Source organism: Notolepis coatsorum (assembly GCF_963971535.1).
Source record: "Notolepis coatsorum genome assembly, chromosome: 1".
Taxonomy (NCBI): domain Eukaryota; kingdom Metazoa; phylum Chordata; class Actinopteri; order Aulopiformes; family Paralepididae; genus Notolepis; species Notolepis coatsorum.
In genome coordinates this window covers 93,639,396-93,666,127 of record NC_140165.1, presented here as the reverse complement: position 1 = coordinate 93,666,127, position 26,732 = coordinate 93,639,396, and the positions used below count along the sequence as shown (strand labels likewise).

General features: G+C 43.6%; 1 protein-coding gene across 1 annotated transcript in view; it reads right to left on the bottom strand.

Moving 5' to 3' along the window:
* Positions 1-26,732, bottom strand: part of LOC311242966 (uncharacterized protein) — a gene marked incomplete at its 3' end in the record, with an annotated part of 158,673 nt that overhangs the window by 117,066 nt on the left and 14,875 nt on the right. Inside the window, exons 2-5 of the mRNA XM_084332030.1 lie at positions 25,275-25,497; positions 24,709-24,840; positions 24,179-24,204; positions 9,095-9,274 (exon numbers count right to left, since the gene is read on the bottom strand). Coding sequence (XP_084188156.1) covers positions 9,095-9,274 — 180 coding nt within the window. The 5' untranslated portion in view covers positions 24,179-24,204; positions 24,709-24,840; positions 25,275-25,497. The remainder of the gene's footprint in view (positions 1-9,094; positions 9,275-24,178; positions 24,205-24,708; positions 24,841-25,274; positions 25,498-26,732) is intronic.

The window sequence follows — 26,732 nt, the reverse complement described above, 5'->3', positions numbered from 1 at the left end:
CCCTACCCACAGCCGTAAAATAATGTGAATCCCTACCCTCCTTCAAAACCGCTCTCAAGCAAGTGCACTACGGGTGGTAGGGCTGAGCCCAAACGTTCAAACCTTTGTTTGTTACGTTGGCATTCGAATTCTAAATCAACATTCGAATTTTTTATTAAAAAAATAAATAAAAAAAAATATGTATTCATTCTGTTTAAACCAATGCGGTTTTGCTTCACAGTTGCAGATAACGATTAGGCTACACTAATATTATAGTATTAAAATAAACTGATGAGTTATATTCATTAAAGAAAGTTGATTTAATTGATTTAGTTGGGCTGGGGCTTCTCCCTGGGCTGGGCTGGGTCTGGAAAGTTGATTTAATAAAAAAGAAAAAAGACTCACTCTTCTGCCCCCTTAACAAGTCAGCATAGTTATAATGCTAAGCAGGAAAGTGTTGCGTCAAGTTCAATGTCATATAATTTTTTATTTGTAATATTTTTAAAACATTTTTCTTTTCAGGATTAACACTAAGAGCCTAACCTCAAGATATCTATAAAAGATTACAAATATTTCAGAATTTTAACCACTTATATTCCCGTTTGTTTGATAGTAAATCCCTTTTTATGACAAAAAACGCAGAAAATGGCATATATTTCATATTTATATACGTTTTCAACCCCCATAGTGCAGCGTGGAAAACCTGCACCAAGTCCTTGTGAAAAAGATACTGTCGTTATATTTACAAATGATTGACTAATTCTGTCAGAAATAGCTGAGACGCTAACGTTAGTAAGCACTAGTTATTGGTCATATTTCCAGCGGGGTTACAGTACACGTTTTGCCGGCAGATTCTGAACAGACAAGCGATGTCTACTGGAGCACCAGTCCTCTTCCGCACGTAATGAGATCAGCGAGCAGCTCGAGGGGTGCGGCACCTAGGCATCTGGTGTTCAGTGGAGCAGCTGTGACACGGAGAGGAAGGAGGAGGGGAGAGTCCTTCCAATGCATGCTTGCTCCCTATGACGGCCAATACCGGCACATCATTGGAATCCCTCTGGCTTGAGCTGTGCATCGATCTAAGAAGTCCGGTCCGGGTTTTCCTTCTCGGGCATGAGTAACGTTATAACACACGAATTGGGGACACTGGAGCACCGTGGATTCATGTGTTCTGGTGGATAAACGTTGGACACACGACCGCAATCAATATTTGGAATGGCGATCAGATAATTGGATTATTCTTTTTGCAGTACATCATAGACGAGGTAAGGACTGTATTATCAATCTTGCGTTGATCCGATGATTTTTTCGACGCGATCACAGCGTGTCTGTGTGTGCTGTGTCCCGTTGGCTGCGATCAAAGCACGGAGGGGCAGCTTTTCCTCCCCCCCCTTTCATGCATGCATGATGAAACATAATACCGATAATCTAGCATTGATTTCAGAATTATTCAATAATCAGGCGAGAAATGGCACGATTTCTAATGAAATGCATTGAAGCGCTGTTTGCTGGAGTTTCTTGGGATTAGACAGGATCACTCTAAAACTATACTCATATTCACCACGGTATAAAACGGAAATGTATGGATGAAAGAATTATGTTTTTTGCATGTTGACCGGAAGAAAATCACTGACAATAAACGTCGTTTTTAGGTCCATAGCTATAATATTTAATACAGGTTTAGCACTGCAAACACCGGAACTTATTCCCATTGAACAGAGCGCTGGCACGCAACGGCCCAACGCCCATAGCGACCCCTGGCGCTCAAAGTGTTAAACATTGAAATGAGAATGTACAAAGACATATGGGCCAGCTGGGGCGGTGGGTGTATTAACAAAGGGAGTGGAGTTCTCTTCCTCAAAGACACGGGGAAGGGTGATTTGTTTATGAAGGATTCCTTATTACAGGGTTCTTACACCTTTTCCAAAGCAAAATTCAAGCACTTTAAGCTTTTCCAGCATCTTATGCGGCTGTGGTAAATTAAATATTTACTCAAAATGATAATTTCACTTCTTCCATCACATTAAATCAGATGTTATTGTCTATAAACAACCAAAATGATGTAGAGTTGGCATGCTATATAAGCTGGCTGAGCCAATATGAAACAATTACTCAAATAATCACCAGATAAAACTTCAATTTCAATAAAATATTTACTGAAAATGTGCAAAATAAGAGAACAGTCTTTGAGGTAGGCAGTCAAACAGCTCCTATACAAAATCAAATCAACCTAGAATTTGTATATAACCCCCCAGTGTTCAGTTGGTATGTCCCAGCAGGGACCAGGATGTAAGCTATATGATGCCCATGTTATTGGTTGCAATACAGACAGTTGACACACGCTCTAGTCTCCTCTCTTGTTATTTTCACACAAACAGCTACCCCTAGTAGCTGGCTTCTTATGTTGCTGACATATCCTACAGAACATTCCTTAAAATAGAAAGAATTGATTTGCTTGTTAGCCATGTTGATCACAGCGAAACCAGATATGAATAGATACCGGTACCCAATGGTACCTTTTTTCGGTACTTTAGTCTCTAAAAATGTAATCTACCTACCACAGTTGTAAAAATTTAAAAATAATCCAAACTTCAAATAATTTATTATCATATATAATATTGCAGCGAGCGTTGTCTGCATCTAGCTTTGTAAAGTGTAACAACACTTGCAACAGTTTTCGGCTTGCCATTGCCCCGACTGCTTTGTTCAAAATCTAGGTAAGCGTGTATTGTGCGTGTGAACGTTGACGTGAACGTGCGGCACACTTCATAGGTTTCGTGGTAAACAAAACTTTGACGTTGTCGGACAAAAAAATATATATATATATTTAAGTAAAAAAATATATAATAATAATCTACTTTTTAATTTTTTATGTGGCACCGGCGGACCTCACATGAATCTGTACTCGGTAGTACCGATGTGATTCGGTCGGTACCCTTAAAAGTAATTGTGTCCAGTATTCTGTAGTACATCAGAATGCCCACTAGATGGTAGCAGGATGCCATGAGTGTTCAAATTGACTTTACACTCTTTATTCTTGGGGTCATTTTGACCCCAGCAGTTTAAAAACCTACCAGTTTAAAACCTTTGATTATCATAATCAAAACTGTTAGTGTTAACCAAATGTATGTTTCTTTGTCCACTACACCTAAATAATCATTTAAATAAAACATTCCCCCGACCCACCCCATTATACATCCAGAATATATGTGACTATCGAAAAATATATAAATCACCATAAGATTTCACTGATTGACAAACATTTTAAAGAAAGATCTTTGCTGTGAGTTGGTCACGCTCTCGTCAGCCCGTCTCCTTTCTCTGTCATCAAAGCGTATGACACCAGATATAATATGGAATGTCTTTAGAGACATGGTGGCTGGAAATATTGCCCTTCCAGTGTCAGCATTCCAAAGGCTTGCTGTTGCTTCTCCTTTTTAATTTGTACACTCCTGCTAAAATGAGCAACCCAATGTAGGCTTGCAGGTGGCTCCCATCCAACTATTTCCAACTGTCCCCATACACGCACATCCCCTCCCCTAAATTTGTCACGTCAAGTATATCCTTCTCAACTAATGGATGCAATATGCCCTAGAAAGAATTAATGCAAATAGATTCACCAGAAAGGGGAAAATGCTAAAGACCAGAAACTAGGAGCTCTAGAAAGACCAATAGAAAGAAGTCGTATGGCCAGAGGACTTCCGCGTTTCAATTTCTTCCCTCAGGGTACCTGGAACCAAAGAACCAGAGGGGCCCATGTGGAGCTGGAAGAGGCGGAGTCTGGCAACCAGAAGCCGTTCCACTCAGAGAAGGATGAGGCAGACGGGAGCGGCCTTCTTAACTCTTTGACTGCCACGCTGTTTTTCCATCTTAATTACTTTTTAGATGGAGGGTTTGGCGCAACCTAACTTGAGTGTAGTCTTTTGAGAGAAGAGACCCAGGGCTTTCAAAAGAAAAGAAAAAAGCGGGCGGAGCTAACAATATACTCGTTATCACCATACATAACGCTTATATTGAAACACGTTGATATTAGGGCCGTTCTTTCAACCTAAAAGTGCACTTTCTTCAACCTCGAACCTAAATTCCTTAGCAACCTGTGTTACCAAGTAAACAAATCACAGAACGATAGCCAGTTAGCCAGCGCCAGCCAGGTACCAACGTTAGCTCTCAGAACGATAGCCAGTTAGCCAGCACCAGCCAGGTACCACCGTTAGCTCTCAGAACGATAGCCAGTTAGCCAGCACCAGCCAGGTACCAACGTTAGCTCTCAGAATGATAGCCAGTTAGTAGGGATGCACCGATATGAAAATTTGCCACCGATACGATTGTTCAACTAACACAATCGGCCGATACCGATATTTGTGGCAAAAAAATAATATTTGTAATATATATTTTTTTTTTATATATATTTTTTTGTAATATTTTTTTTTTTTTAATGAACCTACTGTATATTTGTATGTGTATGTTTGTATTTGTAGGCCTCTTTACTTACTTAAAAAAAGGAAACATCAAGAAATATGTTTATGGTATTAATTCCACCATGCCATGTAGCACTATACCTCTCCCAGTATCGTCTGGCGGCCTGCAGCTGGATACTATTGTCTCAACCAGAGCTCTCAACCAATGCAATAGAACAATTTTGATTGACAGTCGATTCGGCCAATTACGTCACACCGCTAGCACCCACCTCCTGCTGTTCTTACCACCAATCGGCAAGCGTTTAAACATTTTCTACTTCCGGGCATGCCGCCATTGATCTGCTTGCGAGAACCACAGTTACCACAACAAGCTTACCGTAGCTAATACGTTAGCTGCCCGCCGACCAGCACTCCACAGGATGACCAAACGAGGCATAATGATTTTACTGCAACGAATGTTATAATAAAACAAAGCCTTTCTATACATTTGTCTGATTGAAAACTTTATTAACAGATTGCAGAATGGATTGGGTACAACTCTCAGGGCTCTATGAGCAACGGAAGGAACTGAGCTAGTAGTTCGGGTAAATACTATGCTTATGTTATTGAACGTGTAACACTAACTATATAACGTTGATGCCACAAAACGAATGTTTGTGTAATTTTAACAGCAGATACTTTCTTAAATGCCATCTTCCCGAGAGAGGGGTGTTGACGGGGAGCTGTGATGGGTTCGCTTGGTTGTGTTATTAGCATTGAACAGCTAACCGAAAGCTAGCGTTAACTAACTAGGTTTAGCCATAACGTTACCTTGGCTAAAGTTGGGGCTATTCATAATCCAGCAATAATGGCTGCAGACCTGCAAGCAAAGTACAGCAAGTTGGCAAAGGAGTATTCCAACGTAAATCACATTTTCACCAGTAACGTTAGTCTTTCCATCCACCGGTAGCTCATGCTAGCTAACCTAGCTCGCGTTAGCGTCGTCACTGAGCGACCACCTCGTGTACACAATTAATGACATGTTGCGGACAGCCATATCGGTGACAATGTTTAGCTTTTAGTGCCAAATGATAAGAGTCTGAAGCGGAGTCTCAAAAGAGAATGTTGAATATTTAGTAGTAACTTTGATGCAGTAGCTTGTGTGTGTGTGGGGGACTGGGGGCGGCGTTGTGCAGGACGCGACTGAACTTATCGGCTACTGCCATTGGCACATTCGAGCTTATCGGCCAATAGGCCGATTGCAGTCAACAAGGCACTTATCGGCCGATACCGATACCCGACCGATACATCGGTGCACCCCTACCAGTTAGCCAGCACCAGCCTAGTACTAACGTTAGCTCTCAGAACGATAGCCAGTTAGCCAGCCTAGTACTAACGTTAGCTCTCAGAACGATAGCCAGTTAGCCAGCACCAGCCTAGTACTAACGTTAGCTCTCAGAACGATAGCCAGTTAGCCAGCACCAGCCTAGTACTAACGTTAGCTCTCAGAACGATAGCCAGTTAGCCAGCACCAGCCAGGTACTAACGCCAGCTCACGGAACGATAGCCAGTTAGCCAGCACCAGCCAGGTACTAAAGCCAGCTCACAGAACGATAGCCACGTAACCCTCTGCTGGTGCGTGCTGTGCACTACAATCAACTCAGTGTAATAGCAGTCTGTAACGTCACGGTATTGACGGTATAGCCTGAATCCTATATTCTATAATCATATTTCAAATTGCATGTATCCGGATGGCAGAATTCAGTACTGTCTCTACAAAATCTCCTGTTTCATCATCTTCCCTTTATTAATTTGCTTAGATTTTTTGTACACGTGATCTCAAGAATCTGAATGAGCTCAGTGGCAATTTTTCATGTGTGGTAATTTTTAGCATGGTGTTATTCACCGTCAAAGATTCAAATGATTATCATTATTTTTTTTGTTTTGATATTCTCCTTTGGTTCATCACAATTTACTCAAGCCTAGTAATGGACACAATATTTCTGACAGTGGGAATACATTCCCTTAGATGTCCCTAGATACCAAGAACATGCTAATATAAGTGGAGCAATCTTCCATTTATTTAGGTATGTATTTTTACGCGGATTTTCCTTATTTTCATATAATATCCTCGGAAATATCCCTCATGTAAGATATCGTCATTTCCAGAATTTCATAATTCTCACCGTCAGATGTGATTGATCCAGTCACCGGGAGACAAAACCGGAGGTGGTGACTTTTTCAAAACTGACGCTCGTTGGCTGTTTGGTCGTATAACCCGAAATTGGAAGCACATAATAGGCAGAGTAGGGTGTCAATCAAACGGTGGCGATTTTAGCTTTCAACCGATGTGTTGATAGACAATAACACAGCGTGACGGCTGTCAGAACGTTAAGAGGTTAAAGGTTTCGTTTTTGGGGGGGCAGGTGGCGCACGGAGATTACGTTCGTCACCAACACCGGGAGACACTAGGATTCGCCTGTTCGAATCCAGCTCCCGGCGTTGCTATCAGCTTGGCTGTCCTCTCACGCTGATACAATTGGCTGTATCAGGGGGTGGGAAGCTGAAGGGTGGGTCCTGGGCGTTGTGGACAGCGACCCCTACAGTTCGGTCGGGGCGCCTGCTCAGCGAGGGTTGGATCTGAGGAGAGATAGTGTGGCCTCCCACACGCTACACTCTCCCCGGTGAGAACCTGCGCGGCCAGGTTGGCCTGCCCCAGGCTGCACATGCGTCGGAGGAAAGCATGTGACAGTCTCCGGTCTCCCGGACCAACAGTAGGGGAAAGTACGCAACAACCAGGAAGGGTGGGATGGGAGAAAAATCGGGAAAAAGGAGGGGAAGAAAGATTAAAAAAAAAAAAAAAATCGTTTTTATTTATATACTCAAACTAGGGCTGGGAGATTAATCGATTGTATCGATTAATTCGAATGAATGATTTTTTTCTTTTTTCCCCCCAAGAGTCACCTTTTATTTTACAAAAAGTGATGGTTGGTGAAAGTTAGATTTGCACTTTATTAATCCCAATAGGGAAATTCATTCTTGTTTGATGATCAAGAGGCACCTTTTATTTGTTTTAAGTGAAGTTTGGTGAAAAAGCAAGTTATTGCACTATTAATCCCAATAGGGACATTCATCTTTGTTTGATCAAGAGTAACCTTTTTTATATATATATATTATAATATTTTCTATCTAACATTGTGCTGTTAGACCACTTTCATGGTAAAGTGTAGAGATGAGCTGGGATGCATACTTATGACCATAGTCAATGTTTTTACTTTATAAATGGAAACGGATACAAACCTGGGATACAAACCTCTACTAGCCCAGTGGTTCTCAGCATTTTTACACCAAGTACCACCTGACAACGTAGCTGGCTCTCCAAGTACCACCATATGACCAACGTTAAAATACAGTCTATTCAGCTATGCACAGTTCACGCAGGAGGCAAATGTATTCCTAATAACACTATTTATTGTTAACGTTTGTCAGACACAGCCACAATGTGCAAAGGGGTAGCACTAGAACTAGCAAACTCTTCCACACAATTCTCATACAATGCAAGGGGCATTGAGAACATAATAACTAACATTCTCACATAGCAAGTGAGATAATTAAGAACTATTTCAGCAAATAACAGAATAAATAACCATCACCCCTCTCTCTCTCTCTCTCTCTCTCTCTCTCTCTCTCTCTCTCTCCTCTCTCTCTCTCTCTCTCTTCTCTCTCTCTCTCTCTCTCTCTCTCTCTCTCTCTCTCTCCTCTCTCTCTCTCTCTCTCTCTCTCTCTCTCTCTCTCTCTCTCTCTCTCTCTCTCTCTCTCTCTCTCTCTCTCTCTCTCTCTCTCTCTCTCTCTCTCTCTCTCTCTCTCTCTCTCTCTCTCTCTCTCTCTCTCTCTCTCTCTCTCTCTCTCTCTCTCTCTCTCTCTCTCTCTCTCTCTCTCTCTCTCGACTTAATTTCCTGCATTCTGGTGCAGGCATTTTGAAAAATGTACCCCTTAAATGCCAGTGTTTGTAAAAAAAGAAAAAAAAAGAGAAAAAAAAAAACAAAAAGTGAAATATTTTCAATATATCAAATGCAAAGTCTATTATTCTGCGGGCGATTATTACAGGCTAGCATGTGTCAATGATTAGCAACAACACTGATTTTGATGGATTTTTAGTTTTTTGTAATGTCAGATTTAACAACAACTCTTTTCAGAAAAGTGGGAGTATTTAATTTTGTATCTGACATTACAAAAAAAATAGAAATCTGGGGCTGAAGTTGAATAAAAGATTTATGACTGTTTAGACTGCATTACTCTGTGTCACAGTGATCTCCTGGTTGTTCCTCACTTAAGTTATCTAACTATCGCGCCGCCGCAACTAGAAACACTGGCCTGGCCTGCTTCTATGTTCAGTGGCATGACTGCAAAAATAAAAATAAAATTCTGAATACCACAGGTTGAGAACCACTGCTCTAGCCTATCTCAAAACTCCGGGAGATGTGTTTTTGGCTAGTGGTGTTTTAGCTAGGATAGTGGTCCCTATCCGCTTCCATTCATTTGTGCTAAGCTAGGCTAGCTTTCTACTGAATGAACAGAGAGGAAATTGGTATCAATCTTCTTTGTCTGACTCTGGAGAGGATATAGCATATTTCCCATAATGTTGGTGTGCCTGTTTAAGTATTTACAAAGTGATCCTATATAATGGGATGGTGGGGGACAAGGGTCATGTTTCTTACCATACATTGGTCTGGCAGTATGTAGAGGTTGTTGTTTGTATGTTGGTATCCATGTGGCGCCAGCAGCTGGATGATGTCCTGCTCTGAGTAGTGGAAACACGGTTTCCACGAGGGCAACCAAGGCAGGTTTGTTATCATCACTACGGGCCTCTGGTCCAAATGTTCCATGATGGAGCTCATCTGCAAAAAAATAGATGTATCTTTTTTAGTGCCGTCAATAGATTAAAAATGTTTTACTAATTAATCTCAGAATTTTCTGTAATTAATCTAGATAAAAAATTGCATTTTTCTACTTAACACATTGAACGCCAACAACAGCGTAATTCGTTGTTGGGATCAATATTTCATTTTTTCTCCATGGCATTCATAATTCATCCAGCCTCCCTCCGGGACTGCAGCGGCACCCTGTCTGATATTGCAACGCCTCAATACCGCCGCCTGGTGGATGATCGGGCGAGTTACACTACACACAAAACCGGAAGTGGCGCTGGTGCATCGAGGAAATCCCTCCGGCAGTACTATCTTGTTACGTGGATCAAGAGACACAATCGAGTGCATTGGGATTGGATCGCATTCGAAATGCAATAATCTATATGATTTCGGCGTTTATTGTGTCATACAAACGGGAAATGGATCTAGCAGATCGACGTCAAATAATTGGAATATTTTTCCTCCAGTCTCATCGGCGAACGGTAAGAGGAATATAACGTTATTTTCAGCTTGATTGTCCATTTCTTTGTTTGCAATCCATCTGATCAATATATCAACCCATACTAAATAAAGCCGTTACTGACGATTAAGGAATTATAAACGACCCCCCCCCCCCCTTTCCTTCACGCATGATGAAGCATAATGTATACCGATCATATACATCTGAATTTTTTAATATAGCGTGTATAGGAAAGAAACGCCAATCGATAATCTATCATATGCTTCAGGGCCTATAACTTGCGTTTTTGGAATTACAGCAGAAAAGCTTAAAACATACTTATATTCTCGACGGTATTAACACAACAATGTATGAATGAAAAAATATAACGTTCCCACATCCGGAACGATAGATACCCGATGTTGAATGGGCCCTAGTAATACATTTACATTTACATTTAGTCATTTAGCTGACGCTTTTATCCAAAGCGACTTACAAGTTCTGTACGACAAGCCGTCAGGAAGGGCACAACTCTATCAGCTGAGCAACAATGTTCATCAAAGTGTTGAGTGCTACAGTGTAGGTTAGTTTATTAGGACAAGTGCATGACAGTACGGTTAGTTAGGGTTAGATTTTTTTTTTTTTTTTTTTTTTTTTTTTTTTTTTAATTCAGATAATGGTTGAAGAAGTGCGTCTTTAGTCGACGGCGAAAGATTGGACGTGATTCGGCTGTCCTAACTGGGGTGGGTAGTTCATTCCACCATTGTGGGGCAAGGACTGAGAATAGGCGACTTCTCTTTGATGACCCTCCCGGAGCTTGGATAGGAGTAGGTCTGAGGCGGCCAGAAGATGCAGAGCGTAGGGGTCTTGAGGGTGTGTAGTTAGAGACCATTGACCGGAGGTAGGCGGGAGCGGTTCCCTTTGCCGCACGGTATGCTAGGTCGAGGGCCTTGAAGCGGATTCGTGCAGCAATGGGGAGCCAGTGCAGGTCCCTAAGAAGTGGGGTGACATGGGCCGACTTCGGTAGGTTTGAGATCAGGCGGGCCGCTGCGTTCTGAATGAGTTGAAGAGGCTTAGTGGCAGTGGCCGGGAGGCCAGCGAGCAGTGCATTGCAGTAGTCGAGGCGGGAGATGACTGTTGATTGGACGAGGAGTTGGGTGGCTTCTTTTGTCAGGAAGGGGCGTATCCTTCTGACGTTGCTCAGGAGGAATCGGCAGGTTCTGGTCGTCGCTGCGATGTGAGCAGAGAAGTTCAACTGGTCGTCGAGGACAACACCAAGGTTCTTGGCGGTCGGGGACGCAGTCACAGCTGCATTCTCGACTGTGATTGAAAGGTCGGTTAGGGGGGAGGATTTGGCCGGCAGGTGGAGCAATTCTGTTTTGCTTAGGTTCAGTTTGAGTAATGTCAATATAGCTATAATATTTAAAAAGTTATAGCACGGCAAAGAAAGTAAACATCTCCATAGGCTTACAGTGGTGGCATACTGCGTGGCAATCAAAGTGTTAACACTTTGATTACCACTGGTGAACATGGTAAAACGTGGTTAAATGCCACCACCCACTTCAATGATAGTGTTGTGAACGCATAATATCTGTCTTAAATTATGGCTATGTGTCTAATCTGCCCGTCGTTTATCAATGACTTATTTGCAGTCAACATTGTCGAAACGGATTTTTTTTTCTTTCTTTTTTTTAATAATCGGTTCATTTCCATTTTATATCATTTTGAAAAGCCCTCGTTTTTCAGGAAAATATATAGATTCTGTGATAATCACCCTTTACTGGAATATTCTAGAATACACAAAAACGTTGTAATTTTTCAGCCTATTTATGAATAGTTTTCAAATAAACACTAGATTATCGATAGTATATAGTGTACTTATGCACGCTATAGAAGCGGGCTGAAATATCGATTCTCTCATCTCCTGATCAGCGGCACACACACACACACATATGGGACACGTTGATATATCTGTGAAAAAAGCTCCGATTATCCCAAGTAAAATAGTGGTATCTATAAAATAGGGCGGTATCTTCCCAATTGAGCTCAGAGAGAGTCTGCAACACTAACCTGAGGCCAATAAAAAAAATACGACAAACAAACGCTATATAGCGTTGGTGGCATTCAAAGGTCGGCATGAACTAATGACAAAACGCGCCGCTGGCATCCAAAGTGTTAAGACCGAAGCTTTTAACATATTTACTTGAGTAAAATCATGGAATTAATGTAAAATCAACACAAAGAAAGTATATTTAGATTCAAAGACTATTTTAATAGCTTTCTTTGAATAGTTTCTCTCTACATTGACTCAGATAGACCTCTTTCTTATATCCGCGGCGCTAAGATTGAAGATTTTTCACTCCATAGATTAATCTAGATTAATTTATTTTAATGCTTTAAATTATTTAAATGAATCTCCAAAGTTAAAGCATTAACTTTGACAGCCCTAATCTTTTTATAGAAAATGCAGAAATATGGAGCTGCATGGATGTAGATTTATATAGGTATGTAGGTATATAGTACTGTTACATTTGTGACATATACGATATGCAAATATACAGTACTGTTACCCATAGATCCTAACAGAGAATATATACATATGATGGGGAGGAGACTGTACATTAGGAGGGGGTGGGTGGGTGGGAGAGAAATATACATACGGTGGGGAGAGAATATATACATACAGTGGGGAGGAGACTGTACATTAGGAGGGGATGGGTGGGTGGGAGAGAAATATACATATGGTGGGGAGAGAATATATACATACGGTGGGGAGGAGACTGTCTATTAGGAGGGGGTGGGGGGGTTTGGACATTTACGGTGGCCAGTTTCGAATTGCAGCCTCCCGTAGGTGCTCATGTGGGTAGGGATTCACATTCCTTTACAGCTTTGGGTAGGGCGTTCCACATTGATGTGGCATAATTGCGAAACGTGTTTAGTCCCTTGTTTGAGCCGAATCTGGGTTTCACATGATTTGTTGAGCTCCCTCTGGTGTTGTGGTTGTGGTATTCACTGACCTTTGGGAAGTATTTTGACATGTACATGGGTACCTTAGTCGTATAGTGTATCTTGTAGACCAGGCCCATTGCAAGTTGCTGTACTCTGTCGTCTACTCTAAGCCATCCTAGGTAGTCAAAGTGGGCAGGGGTGATAGGAGTAAGGTCAAGTAGTAGTCTGACCAGTTTGTTTTGTGATGTTTGTAATCTTGTTTTTAGCGTCTTTGAGGTGCTTTGGTACCATGAGGTGCAAGCATAGTCGTAGTACCCTTGAATGAGTGCTCCTGCCAGAGTCTTCAGGGTATTCTTGTTTACCAGAGAGGAGATCCGGTACAAGAATCGAGTTCGTTGGTTGACTTTTTTTATTACATTGGATGCCATTTTGTCACAGGAAAGATTTGCCTCTAGGATGGAACCTAGGTATGTAATTTCATCTTTCCTTGTGACAATATTGTCACCCACTGTAACTGAGAAGCCGTCGGTCTTGCTGAGTTTGTTATTTGATCCGAAGAGAATGGACTGTTTTACCCAGGTGTAATGATAGTTTGTTATCAGCGAGCCAGGTGCAGATTCTGCAGAGTTCCGAGCTGAGGGTTTTTTCAACCTGTAACTTGTTCTTGTCAGAGACCAGCAGGGCTGAGTCGTCCGCGAACAAGAACAAGTTGCAGTCACAAGCTGACGACATGTCATTTGCATAAATTAGGAACAGTAGCGGTCCTAGTATGCTTCCTTGTGGAACACCAGAGCTCACTGTGAGGGGGGGGGGAGATAGAGTACCGTTTACCTCCACGATCTGTTCTCTCCTCTCAAGGTAGGATTGCATCCAGCTCACTGATGAACTATCAAAACCAATTGCTTTTAGCTCGTCAATCAGAATAGAGTGATTGACAGTGTCGAAGGCCTTTTGTAGGTCCAGCCTGACCATGCCGCAGTATTTGCCCGCGTCCACCTCTTGTTTGATGTGGTCGTTCAAATAGAGAAGGCATGTGTCAGTGGAGTGGGATGTTCTGAAGCCAGATTGGAATTCGTAGATTAGATTTTTTCCCGCTAGGTACTTTTCGACCTTGTTCGTATACATTTTTTTCCATGACTTTCGAGATGGAGGTAAGAATAGAAACAGGGCGGTAGTTGCCTGGGTCTAATTTGCTGCCCTTTTTGTGCAGGGGGGTCACTCTCGCAATTTTTGTCCCTGTTTTATGGAGAGGTTTATTATGTGTGTGATGACTGGGGTGATGGCGGCTGCTGAGTCTCTGAGGAATTTGAGGGGATGTTGTCGTGGCCAGTTGGAGGGCGCTCAGTTTTTTTAGTACCTCATCTGTTGTTACTAGGGATGCTCGATATTGGCTTTTTTACCGATACCGATATACCGATATTGTCCAACTCTTAATTTCCGATACCGATATCAACCGATACCGATATATGCAGGGTTTCCCCCCCCAAAAAATGGAATAATTTCAGGTAATTAACATTACATATCTCTTGTTGTGGAATTAACACAACATTATGCATACTTTTGACAATAAATAAAATCAGAATTTGTTTTTACCTGCTTGCCTGGGTAAATAAAGGTTATAGAAATGTATAAAAAAAAATTAAAATCTTTTTTGAAAACAGATACAGATATTTTCCCGATATCACATTTTAATGCCGATATCGGCCAATAATATCGGTAGGCCGATAATATAGGACATCCCTAGTTGTTACCATTTCCAGTTTGAAGTAGTCTTTGCGGACCCCTAGGTTTTTGTAGTATGCTACTATGTGTTCTACCCCATAATGCCCTGAGTGGGAGGGTAGTTTATTAACCAGTGTTGTGGCTATGTTTGTAAAGAATATGTTTAGGTATTTGGCCACATCCAGTTTGTCTGTGATGAGCGTGTTTTCTGTCTTTATGTTTATGTTTGAAAATCTGGTTTTTAGTTTTTTTGCTGCAGCCTAATTGGTTGTTGAGTAATTTCCAAAGTTTGCAGGGTTTGTTTTTGTTTTCCTCAGTTTTGTCATTGATGATTTTTTTTGTGCGGTTTTGATCATGGTGTTTACGTCATTTCTTAGTCTGTTTCTTTGAATTTTTTGTTCAACCACGTGGGCTTGGAGTTCACTGTTTGAGCTTTTGGAAAGCTTTGTCTGACTTTTATGAAGTTCAGAGCATTTTGTCTCTGGTTTTCATAGCGGTCAGTATTTCAGTGTGCATCCATGGCTCAGCGCGATTTTTAACCCTGGTGGTTCTTAGGGGTGCCATGTTGTTAAGTATTGTTGTGAATTTGGTTTTGAATCCAAGCCATGTTTCTTCAACCTGTGTACCGCTGAGCTCATCTGACCAGTCAATGCTCTCCAGTTCTTGGTTAAAGGCCTCTCTAGAGTAGGTTTTGAGGTCCCTAGATGTGACTGTTTTGTGACAGCCAGCCTTTTGTTTTAGCTTTTTGCGGGTACAGAAAATCATATAATGATCACTTAACCCGCATGCTATCACCCCTTTGTTGGAGATCATGGACTTGTCAGAGGTCAGAATGAGGTCAATGGTGGTTTGTGTTGAATCACATACCCTTGTGGGTTGGGTGATTAGCTGGCTGAAACCGTGCAGATCACAAAACCTACTGAAGGCCTTGAAGACGGGTGCTGCTTTACGTAGCATACAGTATCTGTGTTCCAGTCCCCAATAAGAATCTTTTCTACACCCTCCACCCCAGCTAAACACCCATCAAGTGTGTCATAGAAGCCACTCTGTTCTGGCGGTCTATAGATTGTGCCTACTAGTACTGATTTTGCCCTTTCGAATAAGATTTCAATCCAAACAGTTTCAATTTCGTCATGGTTAAGGTCAGTACGGTTGATGAATTTGGTATCTTTGTGAATATACACACAGACGCCACCTCCATACTGATGATTAAAAGAGTGATGACACAAAGACATCATTATTATTATTATTATTACTCTCATAAGTGACATTTATTGCAAGCGTTAGTTAGTGGCTGGTGCCGCCTAGTGGACACACTTTGGAACGTGCGTTGTGACTCTGGACAGGTAAGCTGCCTCTGCGCGACGTGCTATTTAAATGACACTCTTGGCCATATGCCTGTAAGGTGAAAAGCCCTGTGGGCGAACTGACTGGCCAACGGTACGTTGCATTGTATGCACCGTTTATATCCGCAATACTTCTTTATATAATGTGTAACCAGTGGCTAATGTATGCCGTCTTATTTCCCTTTTTTGTATAGGTAAATAATCTGCTGGACATTGCTAAATGCTGACTATGTACTATCTATCAACTACTAATGACTAACTGTTAGTTAGCTACTAACTACTGACTGCTAGCTACCAGCTAACTGCTGGCTAATTGGCCACCTGTTAACGGCAATACAGTTGTCTAAAAGGACTGAATGTTTGGACATGGAGTCCGAATAAACACCATTCTTGCAAAGTCGGAATAGTTTCCTTTGGTTCCTATTCTCAGTCGTTCGCCTATGCCCTTCCAATGGGGACATTTAGTTGACACATTGACAGTGACTGCTAGATAATTGGACAACCACCAACTTCCTCAAACTCAACAGCAAGAAGACCGAATTAATAGTTGTAGCTTCCCCACTGCCAGCCGATTAAGTATAATATGCATCGGGGCCTATAACTCGCGTTCTAGAAATTACCGCAGACCACTCTTAAAAACATACTTATATTCACGACGGTATTAAACGACAATGGAAAAATATAACGTTCCCACATCCTGAACGATAGATACCCAATGTCGAATGGGCCATAGTAATGCAGATACAGCTATACTATTTAAATAGTTATAGCCCTGCAAAGAAGGTGAGCGACTCCATAGGCTTACAGTGGTGGCATCAGATCTATAAGATGCTCAAATTGCGTGGCGGAGATTGTGTTAAAGGTCAACCTCCACGTTGTATTTTTGTTCAATAAACAATGTGGACTAGGCCAACAGTGGCTTTCATGAAGAAGGGGGAAAAAAAGCGTTTCCTGAAGTGACGTCACGGCCGTGCTAGGTGCTAGCGTCTGATAAGCTTTTAGATTCGGCTCATTAATATGCACCTGTTGTCCTGTTGACCTGTTGTGACGTCGGCGTTTGATAAGCTTTTTTGATTCGCGCGTGCATGTTATTCGTGCGTGGACCTTTTTAACTCTTTCAGAGTGGCATTTCCGGTGTCAAATGGAAAAAAATAAATAATGAAATTATATACCAATGATGTAAACTACCCATAATTGATCAGTAGGGTTTAACCTGGAGGTTGGGCTTTAAGCAACAGATCCCGTTGTTTTTGTTCGTTTGTTTTTCGTTTTTTGTTAACTTTCTTGTTACCGCTTCATCCAATTGGACAGCACCTTGCTTCCTTTTTTTTATCTTACTTGTTTTTTTTTCCTGTTGTTACTATATATTTTTATCTACCCTCTCTTTTATATAGCTTCTCTCTCCTTGTACAGTGTCCTTGAGTCTGAGAAAGGCGCTTCTCTCTTCAAATTAAATTTATTATTATTATTATTACATGATTTAGTGGTGTGCGTCTACATGATTTAGTGGTGTGAGTCTACATGATTTAGTGGTGAATTATTTTCATTCTCTCCTGCAGTCATTATAGACATTTTATGATTGTTATATGCCTATTTTGGAAAGAAAATGGAACCCATTAACGTAAGGTTATGTATATAACCAAGTTCTGTGAGTTATGGTGCGCTCAGCACCAGTTGCACTGTACTTCACTTCGTGCACGAGCACTGAATAAAAAATTCCACCATGTACCTTTACATCCCAACATTCGTCTGGCCACACCCCCATCCGCTTACCTTCATAAGCAGGAGTGTGGTCACCTACTCGCCTCCTTCCCAAACTTTCACCATAAGGCGAGATCAAGGTCCGCAGCGGCGTCCTGGTGCTGAGTGCACCATAACTCACAGAACTTGGTTATATACATAACCTTACGTTCTGTTTCGTTATGGCTTCGCTCAGCATCAGTTGCACAACAGGAGCTGAGCGGGAGCCATAGCCCGACAAATGTACCCCGCTGAGGCCCCCCACAACCATCAGACCGGGGAGGACCGAGCCCCCCGACCCTCCCTAATGGAGGATACCCCCCCTATTGGAGGCTTACGGGAGGGAGACGGATCCGACCGTGCGAAGAGAAACTCAAGCAACTCAACGCACAGGGTGAGCAGACCGTGGCTTGACCCCATGACTACACACACGCACAACCCGCATGCCACCCGGGAACGAACGGAAGGAACAACCTCGTTACTGCCCCCAAAATCACGGGGTCAAGAGCAACCCAACCCCGTGGCAAGGCTGTAGCAGCGGAGCGCGAAGGAAGACCCAGACCCACTGAAGGGACTGGATCCCCTGGAAAAAGGGGGCCCGGAGAGGTAAATGACGCCAGGCATCAAGACCCCACCAGGCGGTCACTTAGTGACACCGCCCCCCACATCGCCAGCGTATTCGGACAAGGCCCCTCCAAGAGCGGGCCCTTTCCCCCCAATAGCACATCGCCTGGCACACTGACCCTGCAGAACAGGCAGTCAGCATGGCCGTAAGCACTCAAAAAGGTTAACCAACGGAAGCAGGCAGCGCACCGGGGAAACCAGGCAGCAGGCTGTAACCTGAGCCTGGAGCACTGCGGACGAGACAGGCGCCAAAGGAGTCAGCTGAAAACAGCCCCCCCGGCGGAAGGGGCGTATGCTGGCGTTGTTGATCACCATGACAAAGCCTCCATTAAAAAAAAACCACCCAGAGGGGTCGAGGCAGAGAAGGCTGACATGATTGGCAGATGTCATGAACGTGCAGGGGCACACTCAACCGGGTAACCCGGGAGTTGACTCTGCTCCAACAAGTGTACCAGTTTTCAAAAAAGCGTTATCCCAGGCCTACGGTATCAACAAAACTTTACTTCGGACCGGGCCCGGCGGCACGGGAAGCACAGGGTTACCAGAGGAGGTCCAAGACCACCCCAACAGCCCCCTCTTCGCCACGCGTGAGAGAGGAGCGAAAATAATGGAGAACCAGCCCTAAGCACACCGCACTTGGTATTCCCAGGCGGTCTCCCAACCAAGTACTAACCAGGACCGAACCTGCTTAGCTAGCGAGATCGGACGAGATCGGGCGTGTACAGGTTGGTATGGCCGTAAGCCATTACGATAGTGCAGAGTACAACATGTACCCAACAAAGGGCCTCCATAACGCCTAACCCTGTGACAACCGGACCGACCCGGCATTTTCCCCCCCGAAAAAAGCACAAGTCCCTCAGGGTACCAGAACAGCAGATCTGCATCCCCGGCGGACAACGGGTTAACTGACCTGGACCAGCGCGACCAGACCAGTCCCGTGTCCTAACCACGCCGACATGCCCACTCCAGAAGAGGGGGTAGGTATGCGTGTCGATCTAAAACATGAAAAGAGGGCGCCACCCAGACGGTCCCCATTTGGACCGTGCTCAGTGGCCCACCCCAAGGGCGTGAGACCCCTCTACCTATGTTCTGATCTATTCCGTTAACATCCCCCAGATATGAACGAGAATTCATCGAGACAACCTAGTAAACTGGCACTCGGAAGAGACAAAACTCCATCCCAGTTGCCCTATAAAAACGCTGCTTTAACAAGCAACCAAGGCGCACTTAGCCCCTGCGTGTTTCTTTAACAGAAACACACCGAGCCAGCACTATGTACGCGTCGAGACCCAAACACATCAATGGATAGTCTTGCAAGACACCAACATTGTTCCTCCATGTCGCCTGGGAGAACGACACGGAGCCGTCGTGCTTCATGTACCTTCCTCTTTTTATCCAAAAAAGAAAGAAACACAGACTGACATGAATCCCACGTGACGCAGCTGAGGGTATTTTTTTTTTTACATTTTTACATCCCACCACCCTCGCCATAGGGAGGAGACGGAAATCCCCAGAGAGACTTCCCACGCGAGCTGTATAGATTGAAAAGAATATATTGCAACATTGAGCTATGTAATATTTGGGTTAGTGCTCTCCGAGGAGGAGGCACTGAACCAATACACACTCAATAATCGAATTGAATCGAATACACACACAATAGAACAGAACTCCTTTTTGAAGTTCTACTCACCTTGACAATCTGAGGAGGAGGCTCTGAACTCTGAGGAGGCTCCCTCACAGGGAAGGAGAGTCCGAACTCACAGAAGGCCCGAGGAGGAGCTTCGTGAGGAGCTCTGACAACTCCCTGAAACAGATCCATAACATGGACCTGAACAACTCACGGAAGTCTTACCAACAGAGACGCGCACAGTGACGTACTCTATGGTGGGGGAATTTCTGCGGTGCACACGCCCAATCTTCCAGGGCGTGGGACCAGGAAACTCCCCCCCCCCCCCCTCTTACCCTGTAACGTGCCGAACAGCAACGTGACAGGAACCTTGAAGGACAGGAGGTTTTAACCCCTGACCAATCAGAAAAGGGGAGGAAAGGATTACCAGTTCACCCCTTTACGACCCCACACCCATGATACGATGTAATGACAAAAAAGAACATGACACAGTCATAGTCTGCTACGTGAAGTGTCTAACAGCTTCACATAGCTCATGTGCTAACCTGCTATCTGATTTTTACTAAGGAAAAAACACAGAATAGAGAGGGCCCCCTTTAAGAGCCCCGGTACCAGACTTACACATGTGCTTCTGTGGCCAAACCTAACCCAGTTGTAGATCACAAGACACACACAACCCTTCATCACAACAAAAAATGGCAAAAGTACACTCTTGCTACAGAGGAACGCCGTTTTTCATAACGAGAGAATACAGAACCCTCGATTATGTATTGGCCACAGGCCTTGCTAAGCACACATGATAAGTGACCAAACAATCTTTTCTTTAGGAAAATATAGTTTCTCAAGCGGAAAGCACAACCCCAGCAATTAAGCCAAGGGTTACATCGTATCCCCACAAACACAGTGACACAATATATTGTAAACAACATGTCTGAGAGGAGGGTGGGGAAGCCCCAGGGAAACCGGGGGGATCACCCCTCCTTCCTTACCCTTGATACGGCCAAGTTGAACAGGTAACCCTGTTAATATGTGAACACACTTCATTGTCATTACAGGCTGAGAAAAGAATTCATTCCTCAATCACATGTCACTAAGCATAGCTTTATAGGTTAATTAACCCCCTTAGTTGTGAGTTCACGATACACGAACACACATGTTCTCATCACAACTAACCAGATCATTTTTACACATGTAAACAACAACCCGATTTCTATGAAGAGAGAAGCTATACCAGTGACAAGACAATTCACACACAACACGCGCCGTATCCTCAATGTATTGCAGCAACACACGTTTTGGAAAACATCGTTATTACAAAACATTTAGAAGGGAAGGAAAGAAGAAGTGTTTAAGGTCCGGTCGGGACCTTCCTACCATGAGCGGCGGCCAAAAGAACTGCAATCTGCGGCGGCTACGTGGCGTAGTGGGCAAGGCGCTCGCCACTAATGCAGAGACGCTGCGCTCGCCTGTTCGAGCCTAGCGCTCCACATTGCTTTCAGTTTAGCTGGTCGTTCATACTAATACACATTGGCCGTATTAGGGGGTGGGACAGCGACTCCTACAGGTCGGTTGGTGCGCCTGCGCAGTAGAATCAGGAAGTGTCGGGGGCAGTGTGAGCCTCCCACGCGTTACTCCTCGCCACAGAGATCGAGCTGCGCAGGTGAAAAGATGCGACTGCTGTTACCTCAAGTACCGGAGGGGACTTGTGCTATGTATGACTTAAGGCCTCTACATGCTACAGAAACTTCAGAGCAACTGCAACACAACATCGGCGCGATTTCAGCGCGGTTGTTTTAGAGGGTCTTGTAGACTGTGTTGCTTGGACGTTGTGTACATGTCCCCCAAATCTAACCTAAACAACCGTTGCGTTGATATTGCGTAGCAGTGATTGGTTGGTTAGCGAATGGGGGCGGGGCTGTCATAGAATAATATTAGTCCCGCAGAGAATAACATCCTCCATTGTTGTAGCCAGCGTTGACGCTAAATAATTAGCGTCACATAGCTCGCCTTTTTCTGAAAACCCAAGCACATATTGTTCCATAGCATACGCCTTCAGTTGATCATGACAAATCCTCTCTTACCTTGACGATTAAAAAGCCTCCATAATTTAGTAAATAAAGCTGTAGCCAGCCAGCTAGCATTGGGTCTATTCAAAATGCTATCCACATTAGCTACATAGCTAACCAAGTAAATACAATGGTATCCGTCCTGAGGTAACGTTAAATACAACGTTTGCTAGTCGAAATGACTGGACACACACAGGGACAAGTTAAACATCAATCAATTAATTTATTCCAATAGGTAGTTTGAGCTGCATGTGAGCCGAGGTCCTCTCCATTGGAAACTAATGATGTTACGGTAACGTTAGCTCGAAAAGCACAGAAAGTTAAGCTGCTAGCAACAGACACTATAACACTTCCGGTCGGGGGTTTTCAAAATAAAAGAGCGACGTCTAAAATCACCGGAAATACGTTTATTTTGTACATTATCTAACGTTAACACGAACCTAAACTAACTTTAGTTAAACTAACTTTGCGCGTCGATGTTGCAGAAGCATAAAGGCAGAGTGTCTACAACACCGTTGCTTTGTCGATGTTGTGTTGCAGTTGCTCTGAAGTTTCTGTAGCATGCAGAGGCCTTTAGTCCACATTTCAGCCGGCTTGTGGGAGGCAAGAAACAGCGTTCGTGACAGGGGAGGGTTGAATTGGATGATACGAAATTGGGATGGGAGAAAATATAGAAAATGGGAGAAAAAGTGAAAAAAAAAAAAAAAACTGCAATCTGGCTAACGGGGCACCGAAGTTGAACACAGCATCCCTGTGTTGACGACGAGGGTAACGTCGTTAGCGCCACCCAGCCGCTACGTTTCTCCATGTTTGACGCAGTCCTCGCTGGCAGGGCTCCGGTGTAGGTTCGACTAACATCCTCTGTAAAAGATGACGTCGTAGTCAGAGTGTTTAAGGCATGTTATAGTCATAGAAAACGTTCAACAGTGTAGCATTAAGCTAACAGCCGTTCGACCAATAGCAACAAGCTAACGTTTACTAGCCTGGTAACACAGCGGGCTAGCGTCGCAGCTAACAGCTGACTGGCTAACACAGTAGTCCACAACTAGCACGCAAGCTAAGCAGCTATCACCTGAACTGTACACAACGACATAACAAGCCACACTTCAGACAGGCCGCTGTCCAAGTCCCTCCCCTAAGAGGGAAAAGAAAAAGAATGTCAGAACACAGTTTTCAACGGTGATCCAGACATGCAGCGGGGCCAGCACAGTTCCCATTTCGGGCTGCAGCCGACTTTGAGCATGGAACTCCCGATAAAGAAGATCCTATGCCCACATTTCCTCGTTAGGGTATACTTTCATTTGTATATGAAAGATGGGGCCTGCACGAGACAGAGAAGCATCCGCTCGAGAATCCTGGGATCACCAGGTCCTGGTCGGGGCCCACTAGATTGACCATCATGGGCGTCAGACCAAGATCCTTCGACCGCCGTTTAAGCCGAGCAGAGGACCCCAGCCTGAAGTCGGCGTTTCGTAAATTGTCAGCTAACCCCCACAGCATCAACAACAACCAGAGCTCGCAAGCAAAACAGTATGTACCCAACCTGGAAACAACCGCTTCTCACAACAGTCGGTGCTTCCCACAGTCCAGCTGTGTGGCCGGAGGGTCTTTTGTTTTCCAACTTTCTTCTACTAACAACCTCGTCAAGTGGGGATCTACCGAAGGCACTTCCTTGTGGTGAAAGTGAAGAAGGAGGCGAGTAGGTGACCACACTCCTGCTTATGAAGGTAAGAGGATGGGGGTGTGGCCAGACGAATGTTGGGATGTAAAGGTACATGGTGGAATTTTTTATTCAGTGCTCGTGCACGAAGTGAAGTACAGTGCAACTGGTGCTGAGCGAAGCCATAACGAAACAGAACTTCAATTGGAGAAGCCTGAGATGGAGCTGTGCTAGCTAACTCGCTGTATTTTACAAGGGTCTCAACAACTGTGATATGGTTGCGACAGACATGGGGTTAAGTAAACAACAGCACTTCATTGTAAAGCAGTTACTATACAGTTTAGCTCAATTACACTCAGATTTCTGGCACCATCGTTTTCCATCATCTACGGAAATCAGCTGTAATCAGTTCTAGGATGTCTGGCTAGTGTTTTGCTATTGTCGTCAAGTTGACAGTTTCAGAGGAATGTTTGATCTGTTGCTAGATAACAGCTATGGCGACAGTTGATTCCCTGTTGCAGCATTAGCTAATCTGAACAACTGACAAGAATTCAAACGTAGTCCGTTCAAAAATGCTCGTTCATATTTGTTGTCAAGTTGATAATGTCTGAGGGGTGCCCACCCATGATCAACATCATTTCAAAAGAGGGGATTAAAGGGGGTGGGGATCAGATACAGTACTGTGATGAGAGATCACTCACCTCATCTTGATACCCTCTTTTGGATTCTGTGACAAGAAATATAGAAAGTAGAAAGAGACAGGGAGAGAGAGAGAGAGAGCAATGTAAGATAAAACACCATGGAGTCGATCACCCAGTTTACATTCAACCATTACCATTTTCATATTATGCTTATGGCTGTCCATCATTGCTGAAGATGACATCCCTTCCATGATTGTAGCCATGTGAGTTGTTGAGGCTAGCATGCAACGGTGCCATTGGAGGTGGCTGTGAAGCCCAATCAGACGCCCCCCGACTCTATAGGGAATGTGTTGTCAGGTAACGTTACGTTAATGCCCCATGTCCCAAACAGGCACTGCCCCAGGACTTCAAATGTTAAGACCCTTTAGTTTTCATACTAATCAAACAGTGGTTTAGAAACATATCCCTACTTAAAATATTAGACGTGTTAAAATGTTAAGAGTTTGAACGGATCTCTTTTGTGTACTGTATTTCCATGCCAACAGATCACATACTGAGAAATAAGACATAAGCGCAAACTAATCTCTCACCCGGCCATCGAAATGTCAAGGGTTGGGCTCCAGGCGGCAGGTGTTTAGTTTCTGTTGCTGCCACAACTGCTTGTTTTTCTCCAGGGGTTGTGGTTCTACTTGTAGAGTCTGTTGCCAATCCCAGTGTTATCCCTGCACAATCAATCAATCAATCAATCAATCAATCACTGAAATGTGGACATTGTAGAAGGTTTGGAACATTCAATTGTCACAAATACACATTTACATATAGTATAGCTCTTTGTTTTGTTATGGTAAAACGTCTGCATTTATATAGTGCTTCTGTCCAAAGAGCTTTACAACTAATACCACACATTCACCCATTCACTCACACACAGACTGTAGGGGCAACCATGCAAGATGCCAACCGGGAGCAGTTAGGGGTTCAGTGATTTGCTCAAGGACACTTCAACATGCTGCCGGAATCAAACTGGGAACCTTCCAATCATCAGACGACGCTCTACCTCCTGAGCCACTGTTGCCGGCGTTTTGTATTATCAATACTTCTAAATGCTTGCCATGTATTATGCAAAACAATAAAAAATAAATAAGTAGCATAAACATACCTTCAGTGGGTGGGGTGGTTGAATCTTTAGCTGTGGCCTCCACAACACCTTTGACTGCCGTGGCACTGTACTCCACAACACTTCTAGGTGCAGTGGGAGTAGCCTCAATCTCAGCTTTGGGTAGCGTTGTTGAATATTTAGATGCAGGTGTGGTTGTAGCTTCTTTCGGTGACCTATCTACCACTGCTTTGAGTGGGGATGTAGCTTCTTTCGGTGCCGACGACTGAGGTAAGGGGTACATACACACCAATACTATTACACTGTCATTGCCCTTAGTTTTACCCCTAGTTGTTTGAAATACCAGCTTTCAATATTGTATTCAGGGGTGCGTTGGTCATGGGACGGGGTTGCACGCTGTGCAACCGGGTCTGAGCAGGAGCACGCGCATGCACACAATAATGTGCTGCACTCGACTGATGCGCCAACTCGCCAAGTACCCACCTGGCTACTTTGCATAACAATAGCTCAGGTCGTCAGGTGTGTTCAAATACGTTCTCAGATACATTCACACAAAACTTGTGAATGAAATGTGTTACATTCCATTCCTAGAGGCAATTAGGCATTGTCTTTATTCTGTGCGCACGCGAGGTAACATTTATGGGCACGTCATTAAAACACAGTGCAACCAGGTATGAAATCACCAACGCACCACTGATTGTAATGAGTCTACCATCTTATGGTTTCAGACAATGACAAGTTATGCTCATGAACATGCATTGGAATGCACTTTTCTATTGTTTGTTTAGGCACCTTTTCTTCTCTGATAAGGACATTGAATTCCATTGTTCAACGTTTCAGTGATTGGTTGAAAGAGACCAGCCACTGTTTTCCACAGGTATTACCTCCTGTATGCACATGACTGCCTGCGTGCAATCAATGCAACTGCCTCTTCTAACTTAGCCAGATAGCATAGCATGCTAACTGGTTAGCCAACATGCTAACACGTAGATTTTTTTTAAACTTTTCCTCTAGCAGCACCATCAAGCCAATCTTGAAAAGTAATGGCTAGATTGCATTACAATTTGCTGTGAATATGCATGGCCCCTAGACTAGAGGAACAACCCTACTGGTTATGGTGAATATTCATGGGCCCTAGAGGAACAACCCTATTGGTTTTTATAAATCTCAAATATTTGTATTCACGTATTAAAGTTGCAGACACAGTATACATACTATAAAGTGAGTCAAACTATAGATTTTCTTTTTCCTTTTCTCCCTCCCACCCTCTGTCAGTATGCTTGGAGCATAAGCATTCAGCCTCTACATCAGAGGAAAAAATAAGACAAGGTAAAATGTAACAGACCCCCCCCCCCCCCCAAGTGATAGATCCCTTCCCTCCCCCCCATGTATCCATCCCCATTACTGCCATTATCAGAGCAAGGTACATGAGTCATAACACGAAGTACATCAATACATATCATATGCAGTCACATCTGTGTACATCAGTCAGAAGTTAAA